The sequence below is a fragment of the Alosa sapidissima genome, chromosome 16 (assembly GCF_018492685.1).
Source record: "Alosa sapidissima isolate fAloSap1 chromosome 16, fAloSap1.pri, whole genome shotgun sequence".
NCBI classification, from domain to species: Eukaryota; Metazoa; Chordata; class Actinopteri; order Clupeiformes; family Clupeidae; genus Alosa; species Alosa sapidissima.
In genome coordinates this window covers 17,513,550-17,535,590 of record NC_055972.1, presented here as the reverse complement: position 1 = coordinate 17,535,590, position 22,041 = coordinate 17,513,550, and the positions used below count along the sequence as shown (strand labels likewise).

Here is a 22,041-nt window from a genome sequence, read left to right as displayed (position 1 = left end):
AAAGCCACTGAAGTTTTGTTTTCCAGATAACAGTTTGATGTAAGGTCTGGAAAAAATGGCACCAGTGGCCTTTATCGCCTTTTCCTCTGAGACATTCCACCGATAATTCCTCACCGACATTTTAACGTCCAGTTGCTGTCGCAAAAAGCTCTCGACAAATGTTTCCGTTGCCGTTTCAGGTGCTTGAATATCCTGCCTTATTTCTCCCATGGCCTCTGTCTTTCATTCTGAGATGAAATGCTCCCTTATTTGAAAAAAGTGAGTGAGTGGTGCTGATGAGGCAGCCGCACAGCTCCCTGAGTGGTGTGGTTAGTGGAGCAGTCCACCATGTGATTATCATATCCAGTGAGGTCCAGCCCTGGGATACCCCCATGACAGATGAGTCGCTGAAGCCAGGGGCTGAACCGCAGACATGACACCATGAAATGGAAAAGGTTCCTAAACATCTGATGGCCTCTTTAGATCACCACAAAGTGGTGTATCATGTCATTCATGTCGTATATACTTACAGTATATAATGTGTATAAAATATAAAAATGATTTTATGTAAATACACAGTATGCAGCAGTGGCGTGTACTCTATTTCCAAGTAGATACTTTTGTTAGAAGAAGAAGAGACAACTCTAAGCAGGGTGTTGTCAGTAGTTTGTCATTCATTGCTTTTAGAACAGGCACTAGACAGGACGACCTGGTCCTAATGACATACATCACACATATGCTGCAGCTAGGGCAAGCAAGGTGCTTTTGGGTAATGGTGGCTCTCCAAAAGCCTCAATTCAAATCGAGGGAACACTGTGTGACCTAACCACGTGAGCTTGGAGAGAGAACGAGAGCACATTTTTCTCTCACTTGCTCCACTGATAAATTTGCTTTCTGGGGCAGCTCTTTGATAAAGCCACAGAACAGTACAGCACATCACCAGGCTGTGTAAGGCTGTGCATTGACTGGGCTGATGTGTCTGCACTAGGCTGCTCCAAGAGTTGCTTTAAATGCTAGTGTTATATCTAGAATATTGAATATTGTGTGTGTGTGCGTGTGCGTGCGTGCATGTGTGTGTGCATGCGTGCGTCTGTGCGTCTGTCCGTCCATGTGTGTGTGTGTGTGTGTGTGTGTGTGTGCAGTTAGTGTACATTTCATGTTTTTCATTAAAGGCTGCCTCAGGCTTGCTTCAATCCGGTATAGAATTTCAAAATGAAACAGTAATGGCAAAGACCATGTTCTCATATCCATGTATGCTTGAAAGGTCATTATTAAAATGTCCATATGATATTTCATACATTTTTGAACGATGTGAGCATATATCAGTTTGAATGTCAGTTTGTCATGGTGGAGGCCACTGTTAAATGATCTATCTGCAAGCAAGACAAATGACACAGAAGGAACTTGTCCCCCAGGGAGTTGATCACCCCCACTCTTCCTTAGTAGATGTGCACTTCCAAGTAAGCACAGAGAAATCAAAGAATACTGATCAATATGTCTAATCAAGAGGCTGAATTCCAGCACATCCCCTTCTGCCTGAGGTGCCATCACACCCATCCGCAGCTTGCTCTAGCATGTTATTGACAAAAAAAGAGTGAAACAAGCTTAATTGGCCCTCAAGACGACCGAATCCCAATTTGGCCAGAATTGTCACCAATTCCCTGGAAAGGAAATGCACTCCTCGACCTCCACTTGCCGGAGGGTGTGGATGGTTTGAGCAGGTTTGACCCTGATCACCTGCAATGAAATATATCTTGTACCTCCATCCCTCATAAATGGTTGCAGTTTTGGACAGCCATATTTCTTAGAATTCATTAAATCTGAACTGAACAGTCTGTTCAGTTCAGATTTAGTGAATTCTAAGAAATATGGTGAAGATAATATCTAAGGTGAAGATAATATCTAAGGTTTTTTTTGTCACATTAAAGATGCCAGTCAGAACCTCCATATTCCTGGCATCTTGTGTACAGAAGACATCTCATGGATAATTGATGAGTGTTGAAGTATGAAAATAAAGTAAGTGTAAGAAGTGATTAACATAGCAATTAACATTCACACTGTGTACACACATTATGTTTTTACATGTGCATGTGCATGTCCACTATCATGGAGAGTAAAACAGATTGAAAGTACTCAAGCCTAATTGAATGAACCATTATACATCCACCAGAAACAGCTTGCTGACAGTAGGGAAATACTACTTCGAAAGATTCATTAATAGTTGAATATATAATAATTTTGATTTATGTTAAACTATTACTAACTACTAATATAAAAGGCAGTTGAATTTGGTTCCCTCAGCAAGAACACAAATGTATTGACACGCACAGGACTTCAGCAACTCATTGATGTCTTCACGCTACACTGACCCTTGACCCCATGAGGACGAGTCCACGGCGAGTCCTTAGACGTGGCGCTCAGCTGGTGAACGGCAAATCATTTGCCTCAGGCTCTGTTGCTCTCTCTTTCTCACCATGGCCCCACGCCAAGGGTTATTTCCACACCACCGGACACTTCACAACAGCTCCTGGATCAATATTCTTCTCTCTCTGTCTCTCTCTCTCTTTCTCTCTCTCTCTCTGCAGTAGTCTCCACAGTTCTCTCTCTCTCTCTCGCTGTCTGTCTCAGGGGGTGTGACGCTTTCTTCTTATGTAATTAATAAGGAAGTGCATCTTGTGGAGTGATGCTTGACAGGTGATTGATGCTGACATATGCTAGGAGTCCATTCTGCCAACTCTGCCACATGAACAAAGACAAAAGCATAGAGACAAAAACTGACACCAGACAAGTTTGAAGTCTGGCAGCTGCCCCCCCCAACACATGGGGGGGGGGGGGGGGGGGGGGGGGGGGCAGGATGTAAATAGATGTTTGTTTTCTCTTTTTTCAGATTGCAGATGATGTTCATCCATGGATTCTGTATGCATATTGGTTCTTTCCTCAGAGGCTGCCAACTGTCCCATCAACTCACTCCACAAGGTGAGATTTCCCTCTTCTCTAGATAACACCATGTGGACCTCTTGGCAGGTAAATGGTGAATGGCCCACATTTACACAGTACTTCTCCACTGAGAGCACTATAATGACTGAACTTTTATGCCTCCTCATCTGCCGGTGGTGGAGGCTGCCATGCAGGGCATTATCTCCTTCCAGTGGGAGCCGTTGATGGTTCAGTGTTTTGTAACCTGCAGCCAAAATCAGCCTGACGTGAACTAGGCTCTGATCTCTAGGCATCTGCTCCATATGCTGCGCCAGAACTCTTCAGCTGCACCATTTCAGCGTTTGTATTTTTATAGGTAATTCCACTATCATCATAAATGGCATTTATTTGATTATTTTGAAATCTTATATACAAGCATTACAATATATACATGTAGTTTTTGTAATTGAATGGTGATGATGCATTGATACTCTCATACTTTGGATTTGTCAGAGGGTTTTTGTCATCCATCATCTCTGAGTTGCTGGTGATATGCACAGGCTGGAGTTAGCAAATATTCTGTTGAATCAGCACTGTCCAGTACACAAACATTATCACATAATTCACCTCAGTCTGCATACACCACTGTCCATTAAAGTGTGTGTGTGTGTGTGAGTGTGTGCGTGCGTGTGTGGTTATCTTACCTGAAAGATGTGAAGTGATAAACGAATAGGGTAATTACCGTCTGCCCAGCCATTTGATATCTGTATTTGTTCTTCAAAGGCGTCTCTCTTTGCCTGGTGATGGGCTTTTCCTCATGAGCAGTCAATGGGAGCGAGATAAGGTGGTATGGGGTAATGAGACCGTGGTCTGGGGACCAATCAGAGAGGACTCGCTCCTTGTTGTAGCTCTTGTGCCTATCATCCCTCAGCAGTCTAATTAATTCCCCCTCCAGCCCCAAACAAAAGCCTGGCCCAAGGTATCCTGGCATAGGAGTCTGCTTTGAAATGCCCTCTGCCATCTCCACCTCCAGCCATTCCTTGTAGTACTGTTAAGCCTGTAATATGGCTGGGCATCCAAGGCTAATTTCACACCCTCTGAGTAATATACTGCATCTAAAGAAGTAGAGCAAGTAGTCTCACAGTGCTTGTGTTGTTTATTAGATAAGGCATTTTAATTACATAATTGATTCAGCTATTTTCATTAACTTGCTGGATTGCACTCCTGTGATCTACAATTATTTCCCTCCTTGAGAAAAGGCTGCAGAACACAGGCATGTTTTGCAGGGGGTGGGTGGGGGGGTTATGTAAGGTTTTATTCTCCGGAGTACTTTTTATCCAATGTCCCTGTCAAACTATCCCGTATTTTTCGATGACCTATAGATATAATTGTGTGTATGTTCTAAATTACCTGCCAATGCATGACATTGATCTGCGCTGAAAGCACTGGACAGTTATGCTTGGGTTTATATATGTTACCATTTAGATTGACCACTGACTATTGATCATTTTAACTTTCATTTAAAAAAATAGCCTAAATGAGTCTTGTCAACTGACGTCTATTCTATTGAAATTATTCCACCGTCAGACACGGTAAATCAAATAATTGCAGATCACTAAAATGACATTGTAACCTAACACGGTCGGACCCACTTGATGAGCCTATTTGTGAAATTGGTCAAACCATTTTGATATTCTTACTTCTGTGTCTGTGTATTGGTGTCCCACACTCTCAATTTTTACCTTTTTTCATAGGCCAATACAATGATTTCAAATGGTTGCCACTCTTGCCAGCTAAGCGTCTTTTTGCGCATTTGGGAACGCCTTTGGCTCTGAACACGAGAGAGAGAGAGAGAGAGAGAGAGAGAGAGAGAGAGAGAGAGAGGGAGATGCGCCTTCATCAGTTTGACTTATTTCAGAACGGTTTTTCTGGAGAGAAAGTCTGACAGAGATATGAGGGACAACGCAACACGTTGATTCTGTCTTCTGGGAGCGCAGGGTCTGTCATCTGAATCATATCAGTCCCACACAACTCAGAAGACAAGGTGCAGTAGCACGGTGTCACATTAACACCTATTATCGGAAACAACAGAAGAGTTGATTCAAACTAACGATAGGCTACCATGAACCATGTCGCTCTACTGTGAGTTCCCTTGGATTTCGGCCAAGACACACATTTGGAGCGGTAGGAGGAAAGGCGATCTTTCGTACCCTACACCGTGTGAGATTACTCGCTTTCTCCAACGAATTCACTTCACTTCATGGAAGCAAGGGGCGCGATTGTGTTGCTTTGCAATCAGACACAAGTATCCGAACACATGCGTGCTGAATTGAATTTTTAAGAAAGTCTCGCTCTTTTTGGTGTTTTTCACCGCTTGCCTTGTTGACTGGTATGGGAGAGGCAAGCCTGGCTCTGGACTCCGGATGACGATGAGTTTTGTTACGGGATGTAATATTTAATGCAACAGACGAATTCGTCTACATTTGGATACCAGGCTGCGCATTATATCCGCATCATAGATCCCGCCAGAGATACACAGTGAGTTTGTGGGAAAAGAGAAGAATTAACAAATGTGAATAATAAATATGACGTACCCGGATCAGTGAAGCGCAACTATTTTTTCTTTCCCCCTCAACAAACCTTTTAATCGAACGGGTTGAATACAAGGCTTGCGACCAAAAGTGACATGATTTCTGAGGAGACTATTTGGTGCAGCGAAGCAAAGGATGAGCTGGCGGTCAATTCATCGGTGGCATGCTAGATGGTAAAGACATCAACTCAGCTGACTTCAATAACATTGCGAGGATCCTTTGTTTTTATTCATAGTGGATTTAATAGACAACAACACTTTGAAATTCCTCTTGGATATGTAACCATCACGAACAATTTTGCATTGTACGGTGATCATCTGGAACCGAGGGATAACTAAGGATGTGATAGGACTCTTTCCGGCATGCGAGAAAAGTATTGATTTAAAAAAAATAAACCTACAAGTGGTGTGAGCTTTCCCCCATAGCGGTATGACTTAGGCTTACTAAATTATAATGTAGACTAAGCAATCTAAGACTAAGTAGTAATACTAATAGTAGTACAACTAATAGTAAGTGTACTGTACTATTATTGTACTGTCTATAGCCATAACACTTTGGGGAGGAACAAGGTAAGCTACTTAAGTGCGATCCAAGCGAATGTCGTTCCCTCCGTCTGTGCTGAGCTGGTCGCTGTCCCCTGCGCTGGTGGTGCTGAAATTTGGATAATGCCTGGACTGCGACTGCAAGGCTGCCGCTCCCTTCACCTAAACGAAGACAACGGCCGCTTCTTGCTTCTTGCCATCCTAATTATACTCTACTTGCTTTGCGGTGCTGCGGTGTTTTCCGCAGTCGAGAGGCCCTCGGAGCTCCAAGCCCACGGGCGCTGGAACAAGGCACTTTTCAACTTCAGCGAGACATTCAACATCAGCCTGCAGGATCTGAACGCTCTCCTCCGGGACTACGAGGCTGCTATCGCCGCCGGCATTCGAGTTGATTCTTTAAGACCAAGATGGGATTTTACAGGAGCTTTTTACTTTGTTGGGACAGTGGTGTCAACTATAGGTGAGTTACAATCTTCATACACCATGTTTCATCAATCATCCTTTTCGTTACTTTTAAGATGTTGCCTGAACAGCCCGGGTTATTTGAATTTATATGATTCGGAAACTGAATAATAAGATAATCTGATTACAGCTATCTCTAATGGTTATATCATTTAAGGAAGGACTGTTGTATTGAATGGCAGGTGTTGCACAATGCATTGCACAGTGTCCTTCCTTCCACCTTGGTCTCCAGACTCTTCCGTGAAATCACATTAATGATTTTTAGCACATTACGGAAATTAAGGCAAGTATGTCCTTGGGATTTCTCAACCTTCATTCAAGACATGGCCTCTCTAAATATAGCAGGAGGACGTACAAACATTGTGGACTCGGTGGGCTTACATCAGTGTGAATTAAATTGAATCCCAGGGGGACCATTGAGCGGATGGACCCTAATCATTACAGCACAGCTGAGGCATCCACCTCACTCTCTTACTCTCTCTCTCTCAGTACCATCCCACTCTGTCCACAGTAGATGACCTCTGCCATCAGTCTCCTTATCCTGATATGAATGCCCCTTTGGGCTACACCTGAGAGATGGGGGAGAGCACACAGGTTTCCCCCAGAACTACCATCTCTTCAAGGTGGTTCCTCAGGCTTTTGCTTCTCTGTGCTAGGTGGTCCGGGAGTTGTAGTGGCTAGGCATTTTTTAAGCAAGCACAGTTGTTTTTGTTGATCCGCCATGTATATCACATCCCCTCTTCAAAGATGTGTTCTCCAACATTTCTTATGTTTTCTTTCATATGCAGAGTGCTGGAGTGGTACAAAAGACAACAGATCCCGGTTTACATGTTTACTTTCCCCACTGGCTTTACACCAGGATACATGATGATTTCCTGTTGCTGTGCTATTTCCCTTGCATTGCCGCTCGTTTGGCAGCGCAGTTCTCTGGTTAATCTGGCAGCCCATGGTCTGGGCTTGGGTTCCATTACCTCCTGTGGCCTATCATAGCTGCAGAGCTGGCACCGTGCTTCAGGTCCTGGAACAGGGTCATTATTCATTCCCCTGGTCTGCTTGCGTAGCATTTACAATTCTCGTGCAATAGGTCACAAAAGAGCAATCGGTCTTTGTAGTCCCAGGTCAGGCCAGCTCTCAAAACGTCTGCCAGTGATGGTTAACAGTAGCTGAGGCAATCCTAGGCCTTCTGCCTGGTCAGCTGGACTCAAGTGGTCTATTTCCAACCCAGTCCACAGACGGCAATTTGTCCCTCCTCTGAGAACTGATGAATGATCAAGTGCAGGAGATTTGAGTAGTGGGAATAGAATAGTAGGAGTAGACTATTAACTGTGTGTGTGTGTGTGTGTGTGCGCGCACCTATTTGTCTATGTGTGTGTGAGAGAGAAACACTGGCAGCCTTTCTGAAACACATTCTCTCTCTTCCCCCTTGTTTTCACCCTATCTGTGTCTGTAGTAGGTGGAGGGGATGGCGTGCTCTTACTGTGCCTGCAGAAGGGAAAGGGGTTTTTGGCTTTTTTTTTTACTGCCAGTGAAATTGACAGCAGACTCACTTCACAGTAGACAGGCACAAATGTGCACGCGTGCACACACACACACACACACACACACACACACATACACACACACACACACACACACACACACACACACACACACACACACACACACACACACTCATAGAGACAGCTGACATGAATCCTGTATACTCATAAAACTGACATTCAGCGTTTTGGAAAAAATGGACAAAGCGCGAGATAAGAATAGAATGATAGTGGAGAGAGAGATGGGAAAGTGAAACACAGGGGCCTTGTCAAACCGTGACTGGCTGAACAAACGGGCAGGAGTCACTCCCCAGAGGTTCCTCTGGACTGACATGTGTGAACACACTACGCACTGTGCATGTGTGTGTGTGCGTGTGTGTGTGTGTGTGTGTGTGTGTGTGTGTGTGTGTGTTTGCAAGTGCACACGAGACTGTGAGTGAATGTGTCAGCTAGCCTTGACATGTGTTAGCTGGTCCATTGCATATTGTTGTTTTGGGGATGCTTTGAGGGGTGGGGGGTTAAGGATATGTGTGGGTGGGTGTTGTGCTGAGATGCTTCTGGATTCTTCTGATTGCTTTTCAATTGCTTTGTTCTGATGCATGGATTTCAGTGTTAATTTGCATCTTCATCTGATAACACCATAGGAGAGCAATTCTTCGCTCTCCAGGATGAGAGTGTATTCTGTGTGTGTGTATGCGTGTGTGTGTGTGTGCATATGGTATGTGAGGGTACAAGGGAGGCTTTCTCAGTGCTGCATATGCTGCCCTTGGTACACCGCACCCTGCAGAAAACTACCTTCATCCACAACTTTAGAGAGTGACATCTTTACAATCTACTGCCGTAAAAACCCGAACCCAACAACCTCTTAAGTCTGCCTCAGTACAGTCTGTTCCAGAACACACCATCATCCATGTCAGATTAATGCTTTCGCCTCTCATGATGACTTTTTAAGAGTCCAGACTATTCCACTCCCACTTAAACAATGGAAGATTTGGGAGATTGAGCTGAGTTTGTGCCCTGTCTTCCTACTATAGATCAACTGCTAAAATAATGTGTTGGTAATCTGAAGTTATGGGGTCACATTCACATTTCCATTTCCCTGGGCAGATATTCTGATGAAATACACAGCCTTTGTGCACCATGCACAGCTCTGAGAAGAGTGGCTGAGTGCGTTTAATATGCTTCCTGTTGAAAGTGGTGTGTGTTTGAAGTGATCGATTGGCCTAGTATTTACTCATGATGCGATCATGAGTGTGTATAGCCTTGCTATGTAAATCTTCTCCGGGAGCTTTTGCTCTGTGCGTTTAATAGCAGCTGACATAGCATAAAATATGCATTTATATGGCGGCTAGTGTCTGCTCAATCAACATGTGAACCCTTTTTCTTCCTGTGTTTTTATTTTTGTGTAAAATCACCAAATACGTCCCTTGTTTGTCTTGTCCACTGGATTAGTCGACGGTAGGACGTCACTAAAAGGAGATGCGGACAATGCTGCATGCAGTCAGAATCCCATTTCTGGGAATTATGTATCCAGTCCAATCGTGTTGTACCAGGCTCCCTCTATCAATCATGCTGGAGCACACAAGACTGTCAAACTGGGAAACGTCATTAATGTCCAGAGGCTAATTACTGCGACTGCGAAGCAACAACATGTCTATTAATAGACACAGTGCTTGAGACATACAGTACTCTCTGGAGTTTGGGGCCTACTTTATTTGGATGCCCCACCAAAGGCAATCGACAAGCCATCTGTGGATGCTCTGCTGACAGAGAGCAGTGGAGATAGGCTTCAGTTCTGGGTTAGGGAGGGTTAGTTGACAGATAACCGGGGTGTAGTTCAGAGTTACTGTAGGCTGATGTTATAAGCTGAAGATTTGTTGAATATTTGTAACATTGTCACTTATGGCAGCCTATACCGGCTGATGAAATAAAGTGTCAAGAGAATTTGTGTAGGTGACCTCGACACAAACGCAATGCTTGTACAAACACTGTTTACAGGCAACTCAAGGCAAACTGAATGGATGACACAGATAGACACATACATTCTTTCTCTGTCACAAACACACACACACACACACACACACACACACACACACACACACACACACTCACACAAACACACACAAACACACACAAACACAACCTTGTGCACTGTTTCTTACAAAGCTATCTGAATTGCCCAGTGATCACATCTTTCCTGGACCTCTTCTGCCACGTTTTTAAAAGCAGACCCCAAACTCAAGTGCTTAAAAGAATCCCCACACATCCATTCCCAGATACACCGGGCAAGTGTGTTTGGGAGATAAAGATGAAAGCCTCGGTTGCCCTCCCCCTGCTCCTCTCTGCTCTGCTCTGCTCTGTATGTCAGTGTGCTGCTTGTCCTGTGGCCGACCCAAGGCCGCGTTGTTTCTTATCTCTTCGAGCCCTGTGCCCTATCTCCTGCGCCCCTTGACCACAGATGTCTGAGGCTTTGTTACTCTCTCTCCCTCTCTCTCTCTCACACTCTCTCACAGAATGCTCACGGCTGTCTGGCATTGTGTCCAGCTAGCCTTGTAGTCTGGCCACGTGTTTTATTGCTCCTGCTGTCACCACCACAATCAGACAAATAGAGGGGGGTGGAATGCTGCGCTGCCCATTGCCTCTCCCACTACGCAGTGCTTTGACATTGTGACAGGGAGAATAATTGGTGAGGTACATCCATTGCCGTATCCTGTCATAGTTTGGTCTGGGTGAGAGTTTTAGGTGCTCAGGGGGAGGGTGGTCCTGGTGAGCCTTCAGACAAAAATTAGTACAGCTCCAAAATGTATCTCACGCCGTATGTAGAGACAGAGCAGTTCCTCGCTGTGCACAGCCTATTTTCATCAGCAGTCTATAAAAGTGGAAAGGTGTAGATTAACTTTGAAATGGGGGAAGGAGGCTCTCCTAACTCAGCTGGCGGCTGAGGAGAAAATCCTCTGGCTCCAAACTTACTCTTAGATTTGACGTAGCTCCATATTTACCTCGCCCAGAATTAATGACAGCTCTCTCTCTCTCTCTCTCTCTCTCTCTCTCTCTCTCTCTCTCTCTCATTCTCTTCTCTTCTAACTCCCAAAGGAATGCTTGTCAGTCAGCTCTGCAGTGAATTGCTGTGAAATGAAGAAAGACATTCGGGCAGTTCTACCTCTAAGCCCCCATGGCCAAGGTGCTTTTTTCCCCTTTGAGGAGCCGGCATTCCTTTTGGCATGACCAGGGTGAGAGACTTAACCAGGTGGAACGGGAACGTGTTTGACACACCTGTCTTACCACAGGCAGGATTTTGCAGGCTTTTACAGGTGCTTAGTCCTCAGCTGGCTGTGGTAGAGTCCATGGGCTGTGAGCACCTGATTTGCTGGAGCCCTGGCTAGCACAGCAGGTATAAAAACCTTCTCAGTTTAAACTTGTTTCTGTTTACTGCTTGAGAGACTTGTTGTTGTACAAGAAAGGGGCGAAACTGATTCTTGCGTCAAAACAGCTTGTTCGAAATCATTTCACCAGTGTCATGTAGGGTCCAAATTTAAGGACTGTAGTGGTCATTTTCATTTGGTTGTGCATGTAATCCTCATTCCATTTCATTGCCTTTTTGGCATCCCTTATGTCGACGTACCTTGTCATGCTGGAAGTTCTGAGTCAAGGAACTGAGTTCACATGCTCTCCAAAATGACATTATTTATTATATTATGTATAACAGGAACACTGGTGCAGTCAACTGTAAAGCATTAGCGTTAACAATACCTCTATTCTCGAGTATACTTCCCATATACTGTATACTTGGCAGCGCAGCCTGAGCTGAACGTCAGTGAAACTGCAGGGTGGCAAATGCTACTGTGTGCAGGTCTTGAGCAAGCCTGAGGCTGCTGGTTTGGAGCAATGTTTTTGTTATGGCCGCCGGGTCCAGGGCCACAAATATATATCCAAGATTCTATCTCTGTAACCACCACAGTCAAAATTCACTTCGTCTTCTTGTCTCTCTCCCTGCCTGTCTCTCTCACTCTCTGTTTCTCTCTCTCTCTCTCTCTCTCTCTCACACACACACGTACACACACACACACACAAACAAACACACTCACTCTCTCGCTCACACACACACATACTCTCTCTGTCTCTCTCTCAGTCACACATGCACACACACACACACACACACACACAGACACATACTCTCTCTCTGTCTCTCTCTCACTCGCACACGTGCACACACACACACACACACACACACACACACACACACACACACACACACACACACACACACACTCTTTCTCTTTCTCTCTCCCTGTTCCTTCCCCCTTCTCATTCTTTTATAGTAGCCACTTGGTCACGGCGGTGTGAACATCACCCTGTGATTGGATCATGCATCATTGTTCTCTCTCCTTTTTCCTCTCCCTTTCTCCCTCTCTCCCTCTGTCCTCCCCCCCTGGTCTCAGCTTGGACGCTCTCTCCATCGCTCCAAATCAGAGGGATGGATCTGAACCTGCACTTCTCTCTGCCTGCCTGCCTGCCTGCCTGACTTATTCCCTCTCCTTCACTCTCATTTCATTTTAATCCATCACGCTGATTTCAGTGTGCTGACCCTTTTAATGAAAACTCGGCACATTACCATTCATGGAATAGTAACACATGCATGCGGGTATCATTGCGTTTCATGAGAACGAATTAATTAGGCTGCTGAGATTCATGCTAAAGAGAGAGCATGTTTGGGAAGCACTGCAGAGGCAGAGTGGAAAGCTCTAAAACAGAACAAAGATTTGCACAAAGCTTGAAGTAGGGAAGACTTGAATTGATATAAAATGTATCCAAAATGTGCAAAGCACATATGGGAAAAGATTACTGTAAATGTATTTGTAGTGTTTGTAAACACCAGTTCTGTGAAAATAAGTGACATCCTGCATATGAGAACTCTGTGTACTAGGGTGGATGGACATTGGTCTAAATTGCTATTTCTTTTTTATTCTTGCAAGTTTCTTCTCTGCACAAACCGCAAAGAGAGCAAAAGGGGACATATTGGTTTTGCAGTAAAAATCTAGTGGATAAAAATCTAGTGGAAAAATAGTGGATTGAGGTGTTGTTTCTAGTTATTTCGTCAGTTTGATACAATGTAATGATTGGGTATACTTCCCAGTTGTCCTTTCATAGATGCTGCTAATGTTTTGAAAGGATCCCATTGGCACCCGTTTCCAAACGTCCAAACAAGAAAAACAAAACAAAATGCTATTGTTTGTTATCAGTTGTCTGTTGTTAGCAGTTTTTACCAGATATAGCAATACCAGTTTGTAACAAAGCATTACACAGTATTTTACACAATCATAGCAACATAGCCACGTATAAAGGTTGGACACTATTGTTTCTACAACTGATTTAAAGCTACAGTTGGCAAGATTTTTTTGATCATATTCACTGAAACTGACACTATGCTCCGACAGAACAACATAAATCAACCGGTTTTAGAAAAAAACAGCACTTCTACCTCCACCCAGAGCCTGTTATTTGTTTTGCAAAAATCCACAGCTCCCGGGTTCTTCTTGTCCAATCAGAGCAGGGCTGTGTGAGATCTGATTGTCAATTACAGTCTGGTGCGCACTGACGAGCACAAACTCGATGAGAGGGTGCTCGTTGGTAGTGGGGGAGGGGCATGAGAGTTGTAAACATTAAAGATTTTGGCTAAAGTCCCCTTAATCTGTCAGACTTGCCAACTGCAGCTTTAATGAGACACAAATCGGACAGAACTGCTAATAAACAGTGCATATCTATGGCTCTCATTTATTGTTACAGTAATGGGCGCAGTCATCTTGGAAATTCGAACAGGGGTACTCGGGGGTTTGAGTCGGGATAGAACTTCAGGGGGCGTTCCATTTGCAACTTCCTGTTAGTAGCTCGGAAAAACAACTTGGTATTCTAAAACGGATAGTTCCGGTCCTTGATTATGATTGGCTGAATCGTGTTCGATGCCTTTGTAAAATCCAGCACAAATATACACCTTGACCGCATTTCGTTCTATATTACTGCCCTACCACAACAAAAGTTAGAGTAGCTGCGTCTCAGAGTTGCTTGGCAACCATTCTGATAGAGGAAATATATTTCTTGGCGGAAGAATGATTATCTATGAATAAATTGTTACATTTATCGTTGCTGTGCCTTTATTTTATGAAATCTTGTCAGATATATGTAGTAACCGTTTTAGAAAAACAATAAGCCATTCAAGTCCGTAGTTTAAACAGATTTTAGAAGAACTAGTTTTAGGTAGCCTCGTGAGACCATCCTGATCTTGCGAGCTTCAGATTTTCACTCGCAGATCAGTCTGGCATCTCTCCGATAGAGAAAATTTGGAGCAGTTCACCAAACGAACGTCCAGCGTTAGTTTTGAGGCAGGTATAGGTGTGACGCAACGAGAAGCTACTGTTGAATCTAAACAACATGGCGACGTCCACGGATGAGATGAGCATAAAGTAGCTATCGCTGAAGTTTTATCCGAATATTCAAGTACTCATGGGGAAGCTAGGAATCTAGAAGTCTCTGCAGTGTAGCTGGGAGGAATGAAGGACACAGACACAGCCAATTCCAGTTAGTGTTTGGTAGCCCTGAATCTTAGTTACTTAATGGGAGGAATATGCTTAACAGGAAGGAACATGCTTTCTTCAGAAGTGTAGCCTACCATGAAAACTTGGTGGGGATTGTCGTTGATGAGGTTCATGTCACATACAAATGGTAAGTTTAAAAACGTTAACGTTAGCTACTTACCTAACTTGTATGTTAAAAGATGGCATTAGAAGAACGCTTTGTTAATCTGATTGGTGGATTTGGCCCGTCTAGACAGATTTATCCAATCAACTCAGGTGGACAAATGGAACGCAGCATAAAGTCTTACCAAATTGTTTCAGAAGTGCAGCAAACATAGCTTTCTTGTAAAGGAAGGTCTTAAATGCAGTTGTTTCCTCAATTCTAAAGAAAACATCAAAGGACTTCTTTCCAGGCCAATCTGCAGAACCAAATTAAAATTTGCTAACAGGTTCATCTGGGTTCACCCAGGCAAAACTGTTGACTCTTACATGTGTTAAATGTAAGCCAGTTTATGCTATGATCTGGAAAAGGGATTTCTATGAGCTAGTTTTACTAAAATATCCACATATACATAATACATTTTCTCTGAAAAATGTATCTTATATCATTAAATTGTGCAAATATGAACTACCCATTTGAACACAACTGAGGGTCTTATAAAGAAAGTATGCCTGGTCCTCGAAACACATGAGACATCCATACCATGCAGTCAAAGCCTCTTTAAAGGAAGCTCAGATAGTCTGACTCTCCAACTGTAGGCTATATTTGAGGATTAATTCATTCAGAAATAGCTCTAGGGAGTGCTTCTTAACTCAATACAGGGTTTTGCCTATAGAAGTGGTCCAAAGCTTCTCCTTCCAAGAAGTATGAAGACAGACAGACAGACAGACAGACAGATTGAATGACATCTGTGACTACACTGCCATCTCTTTAAACTCTGCTCAATAAAAACCTGATGAGGCTGGGGTCTGGATGCTGTTAGGTATTGCCAGTGGATCATCAGGGATGCTTTCTTAACGACAGTGAATAATTCCATCTGTTTTTAAGTTGTCCACTGCTTAAAGGACATCAATAGGACACCACATCCTCCTGAGATGAATCCATAGACCTATGTCCTCTGTAGTGGACATAAGTTCTAGATGCATACCCCTTTACCCCTTTGAGCTATTCTATCAATTCCTGTGGTCTTTTAAAGAGGATCCTGGGCTTTCTAATGATATATCATGTTATTGGCTGGGTTGCTGGGAACCTCCTCTTTTCTTGTTCTCAGAAATAGTTGACATCAAAACAAGCACATTTTATGGAAGGAGGAGAGATAAGTAAAATAGTGTCGTCTTATTAAGCATTCATTATGATGGCAATATATGGTCTTGTTAATGAAAATGTCAGGAATCATATGATTAATTTTGAAAGAAGTTAAGTTATTTACATTTTGAAATGATAGTGACTTGTCCATTATAATGGACACCAGGACCAAAATATTTAGATTTTTTGGGAAATTTAGGAGATCATTTGTATAGGATGAATGAGGGGGGGGGGGCAGATTTGGAGCTCTCAGGTGATGAGTGAGTGAAACAGAGATGAGGACTATGAACCTGTGCCTCAAGAAGATAGCGAGGAAGAGTAAGACTAAAAAATGAATTATCGCAGATGAAAGAAAAACATGAAAATAAAATGAACAATCCAGAAAAAAAGATAAAACTGTCCAAAAAGGCAAATAAAGTAGTCTAGAAGGATAAATAACCTTTTCCCTTATATTTGGTTAAGTTTACCCTTAATTTAATACCACTAAAAGCATAATTTGTCCATTTCATGGCTACCTTTTCATACTAAAACGGTCCTTTTGTCCATCACAGGGGACATGCTATAAAATTTAAAATAAAAATAATTTAAAAAAAAATAAAAATTGTAAGATGTTTTTTTAATCCTAAATAGAAAGGAAATCACAACAAAAAATTGTTGGACACTTTTTTTTCTTGGTTCTCAGGAGGGTATGATTCCTTCTGCCTGGACACGTATGGGACATGGAACGTGATGGGCATCAATAAAGAAACTATGACTGGTCGTTTGTCTTGCAATGAGTGCAGAGTGTTGTGTTATATCTGACAAGGTTTGTATATTTTGTATTGTAAAAATGGAAGCTCTGTCTGTGTCTGGATAGAGGAGTGTGGAGTTGGTTCTGCTGATCGGCTGCGTCTCGTCAGGCCTGTGCCAGTGTGCCAGCGTCCCGTGCCCTCTCCCCACCTGTTCCCACGTCTCCTGGGATGCGCTGTTCAAACAGTGGACTTGTAAATGTCACCAGTTAAAAATGGAAAGGTGGGGATCGAGAGAAAGCTGAAGAGCAAGTATGGCTGAATGAGAGAGAGAGAGAGAAAGAGAGAGAGAGATAGATAGTGTTGGTGGAAAGATGTAACTGCTGGCCCCTACTGGTCTCCATTTCTCCTGACCCCCCTAGATGTCACAGACTGCCCAGGGGTGCCTCCCATGGCCAGACCTGCTCCGGGGCAAACAGATCAGCTTCTGCTTTCTCTCTCTCTCTCTCTCTCTCTCTCTCTCTCTCTCTCTCTGTGAGAAAGGGCACTTCTCTGTGCCCAGCCTATCGCTGCATTAATTAGAAATGATGACTGTGTTCAGAGGGAGAGTGTGTGTGTCTATGTGTGAGAGAGAGAGAGAGACTGGGATAGTCACACAAGCTACAGATTGCTGCAATCATTATTAAATTAACATCTCAGGGCATATGCTCCTGAAAACAGGTGCCACTTTAATAAACACTTCAAAAAAATCTAAATGATGAAGAGCGATAACAGGTCCCGTTGGCACCTAAGGAACTGTTCTTTTTATTATTATTCAGTCAAATTGGCTACAGAATGCCTTTGGGTTTGCTTGAAATAATTGACTTGGCTGTCATTCTTTTTTTTTTTTTGACAGTGAATTACATATTTAATGACGTATCATCTTGTTGACTGCACTCCCTTGTAAATTCTATTTTCTATTTCTGATTATTATGCCTTACAGAAATAAGGGACATTATCTGGGAGTTGTCAGCACTGACATCTGTCTGGTGCCAAAAACACAACTAAGTTTAAATACTCTAAGTAGATGGAAATGAGCAACACTCACACTCTAGCCCATCGGGTCTCACGGAGCAGGACCACAGAATCAGCAGCAGGTCCTGGGTCACTTCGGGTGACTGAACCCAGGGAAGGACCGGAGCACACAAAAAACCAGAATGAACTTGCGTACCAAACACTGACGATTTAATGTTGTAGAATTGTTTAAGAAATACAATGGTGAAAAATGCGACCCAGTGAAAAAGTGCAAAACATTTACAAAAAAAGACACGCCCTTATCTAGGACACCCTAATTGGATGTCTAAAAGATAAAGAGCCATGTTTTCCTGAACTCTATTTGTATACAAAGCCTTGGGTGGGACAGCTACAATAATACAATAATAACAGGACCCAAACAACAGCGGGAAGGGGAAAGCTACGTCTCTCTTCCTTAGTCTTAGTCAGGTAGTTTGTCTCTAGCGAGGATACTCAGCATTTGTACACTAAATGAACTATTGGCTGTACCATCCTGGGTCTGAAGGTTAAACAGAGTCTCGCTTGGTTAAGTACAGGTGACCCTCTGTGCCCACACAAACAAAGTGCCACCCAAGCTTTAAAGGCCATTTAAATTGATCTAGACTGCCTCTCCTTCTGCCTTGTCCTCCACCCCTTTTTTCTTGGCTCTGCTCTGATCCATTCCCCAACTCTGTGGAGTCATCAGAGATGGCAAGTGTTCCACCAGACTCGTCATATTCATGGGGACCTCCCTCCAACCTGCACTGATTTTCATTCCGACTGACCACTGCTGTGAGGCACACAGATGCATTATGGCTCACATAATGCAGTACAGCTGTGTCTATTTTCAGTAGTTTCAAATACTGTATTTTTTAAATTGCTTCAGTCAAGCCTCTAAGTTTCAGTAGTGCAGTTTACAGTAGTTTGTATTAGTACAGAATTCACCACACCTTGCTTGGTGATGGCATTTGCTGCATCACAACTTTTGGGTGAAGTATGAGATGTTTTGTATCACATTTCGCACAGAAACCAAATGCGCACAGGTGCAAGTTTTAAAGTGGATAGAACATTGAACAAGCGTGAAAATGATGGTGAAAAACTGTAAGCCAGTATAAAAAAAATAAAGTATCAATTAAGGGGGGTCCCTTAATTAGACAAGTTGTCCTATCATTTTATATCCAATGAGCCTTGTTGCAATATCGTTTGAAAGAGCAACAACATGAGGCCGTGGGAAAGGCTCCAGAGGGTTTGGGAGCTCGCACAGGAGCCGGCAGAGCTGCTGGAGGAGCTCTTCCCGTAACGCGGGCTGCTACTACGTAATCTGATGAGAAGTGACAGGGCACAGTGCCAAGGTCCCTCTTCTGAGACAGCAGTTTATTCTCTGGGTGTATGTAGTTGTCTTTGTGTGGGTGTGTGTGTGTTTGTGAGTGTGTGTGAGAGAGAGAGAGAGAGAGAGAGAGAGAGAGAGAGAGAGAGAGAGAGAGAGAGAGAGAGAGAGAGAGAGAAGTGTGAGTGTGTGTATGTGTTTAATTGTGTCAGTGTGAGTGTGCGTGTGTAAGAATAGAGAAAGTGTTCTCTATTCTCACAAGTCTGCATAGATTACTTTTCAGACCCCTTTACTTAGGGACATAAATCATTAAATTACGTTGTTATAAAAAAGAACCTTTAACTTCATAACTGATAGCCTGGAGGGTTAGAGTGGACGTTTCCAAGACCTGTCAGCATATTTGCCTTTTATTCACAAAACTTTTTTCCCTCATTTTCGCCCAAGGATCCTGGCACGCCACACCGTTAATGGTACTTTGCAGATTTCAGCGGGTTGCAGGAATATAGATTCTGTTTTTTAGGACGCCCTGAAGCATCTTCCTCTGACGGCGTCTCAGTGCGGGAGGGTGGTGAAAGTGTCTGCACAAACTGCTGATGGGTGACTCCAACACTTCTATTGCCGAGAGATTCCTGATCGATAGTCCGCATTCTCCCCCTTTCCCGTGGCTTGGTGTGAGATATTTGCTGTTTGGCATTTGCTTTTTTCCTCCTCCTCTTCCTCCTCCCCCTCCTCCTCTTCCTCCTCCCCCTCCTCCTCTTCCTCCTCCCCCTCCTCCCCCTCCTCCTCTTCCTCCTCCTCTTCCTCCTCCCCCTCCTCCTCTTCCTCCTCCCCCTCCTCCTCTCCCCTTTCCAATAAGATGATCCCTCATATCTGCAGCGGGTGTGAATTTGCTTGGTAGCCCTCTTGTTTTGGACTGGCACCAAGGAGCCTGCAGTTTCCTGTCAGTGGATATTTACCCCCCTGTCTCTGTTCCATCACTCACACCAGTAGCCGCTCTGCAGAGTCCAGCTCCACGTATCACACAAGAGGACGTGCTAAAATAAAGAACATATTTCATGCGCATTCTTTTTTTTTATTTTGGTCTTTTCAAAAGTGCCTGCAGCCTCTATTATTCTGTACGGCAGTGGTTTGAATGAGCGTGATTGCTCTGCCTGCCACCCAGAGTTATGATAGACCACGGCCGTTGGTCCACATCAAAGGGTCTCGTGCTGATTTAAGTGTGATTGTTGACGCTCCAAAGAAGGTCTCGCCCCTTGGGCAGCTGTGTTTGTATTGTCCAACTGCACTGGCTTCCTTTGTACTTTGGCGTGCCTGTTTAAACATACCCTGTGCATACACTGGCACAGTGTACCGGAGACATGACCCGGTGGCTTATGGAGTGTGTTATTTCGGTCGTAGAGCCCGCAGTTTTAAAGACAGTTTGCCACTTGTGAGTGACAGTTCACCTTCAGGCATTGGGTTTGTACATGAAAAGCCAGGACACAGAACTTGGATATGGCGTTGAGATTAATGGAGTTATTGTTGAATTTACCCAGCTGGGTTAGGTAGACATAAAGGTTTACAAATAGCCTCTGTACATGCTTATTTGAGATGGGCTTTGGTGCTGTAGCATTGTGCTTACATGGCAAACAAACTGTGTTTAGTTAGCACATCGATTGAGATGTAATGTTGTGCCTCTTTTTGTTAGTGGTTGCTCTTGTTTCAGAAGCAGACAGATGCTGTATCATAGAAAACGATCCCATTATGTTGAGAAAAGCCTGTTTGCTAAACCCACTCAATAGAATCTACGTATATGATATTACAATGAGACATTAAAAGGACCATGGAATAATGTTTAAAGGTGCAGTAATGTGTAAGGAAATGTATATTCACTCTCCCTGTGAATGAAATCAGAGGAGAAATCATATAATATATATGATTTCATATGTAGCCATAACTGCAACAGGAACAATGTCAATGAACTGAAAATAAATGAATGTTCATGGATGTCTGGAGGTAAGGCTCATTCTTTACAAAAAAAAAAAACAATTCCTCGAATGGCAATAGCATGGACCATTAGAACTTGCAGCAGGGTCCTCACAGATAGCAAATTGAATGCCAACAGACAATAAAAATCAGACAGACGCAGGCCAGCAGGATTTGATAACTGTTGGAGAGTGAGGAACATGGGGAAGAGAGTGTAAAATACAATACACCTGTCTGTGCACATCCAGTCACTGTTTCCATTCTGTATGAAATTGTCTGGATTTGTATTTCATACACACAATGTATTTTACAGGCCAGTTCAGAGACTATACATTTGTTGGTAGGTAAATCTGATGTTCAGGAATTCCTCTAAGTTACATTAGAATTAATATGTAAGGCATAAACATACACATAATATACACATACACATTATACATACAGTAAACATACAGTATATACATAAACATTATAAATACACATAATAAAACTGCCGTGGCCTACTGGTTAGCGCTTCGGACTTGTAACCGGAGGATTGCTGGTTCGAACCGCGACCAGTAGGCACGGCTGAAGTGCCCTTGAGCAAGGCACATAACCCCTCACTGCTCCCCGAGCGCCGCTGTTGTTGCAGGCAGCTCACTGCGCCGGGATTAGTGTGTGCTTCACCTCACTGTGTGCTGAGTGTGTTTCACTAATTCACAGATTGTGATAAATGCAGAGACCAAATTTCCCTCACGGGATCAAAAGAGTATATATACATACTTACTTACTATACACATAATATACACATACACATTATACATACACATTATACATACAGTAAACATACAGTATATACATAAACATTATAAATACACATAATAAAACTAAGCTAGCCTGAAACAATTTCACAGACCCTTACCAAAAGTGAGAGAGAGAGTGAGAGAGAGAGTGAGAGAGAGAGAGACCTGTTTGGTGTGCTACAGTTATGGTCTACACTTTTACTTGGACTCTTGAACGCAACGATCACAGCAAACCTGACAGGCTCTGCTTATCCCCTGCTCTGGTTCCCTCCAGTCTTCGTTCCCCACACCCACCCTCTCTCATCTC

The 22,041-nt window shown here is 43.4% G+C and overlaps 1 protein-coding gene across 1 annotated transcript in view; it reads left to right on the top strand.

The window, feature by feature from the left end:
• The first annotated feature begins 5,072 nt into the window (after positions 1 to 5,072).
• Positions 5,073 to 22,041, top strand: part of kcnk12 (potassium channel, subfamily K, member 12) — a 24,195-nt gene continuing 7,226 nt past the window's right edge. The window contains exon 1 of the mRNA XM_042066580.1: positions 5,073 to 6,488. Coding sequence (XP_041922514.1) covers positions 6,152 to 6,488 — 337 coding nt within the window. The 5' untranslated portion in view covers positions 5,073 to 6,151. The remainder of the gene's footprint in view (positions 6,489 to 22,041) is intronic.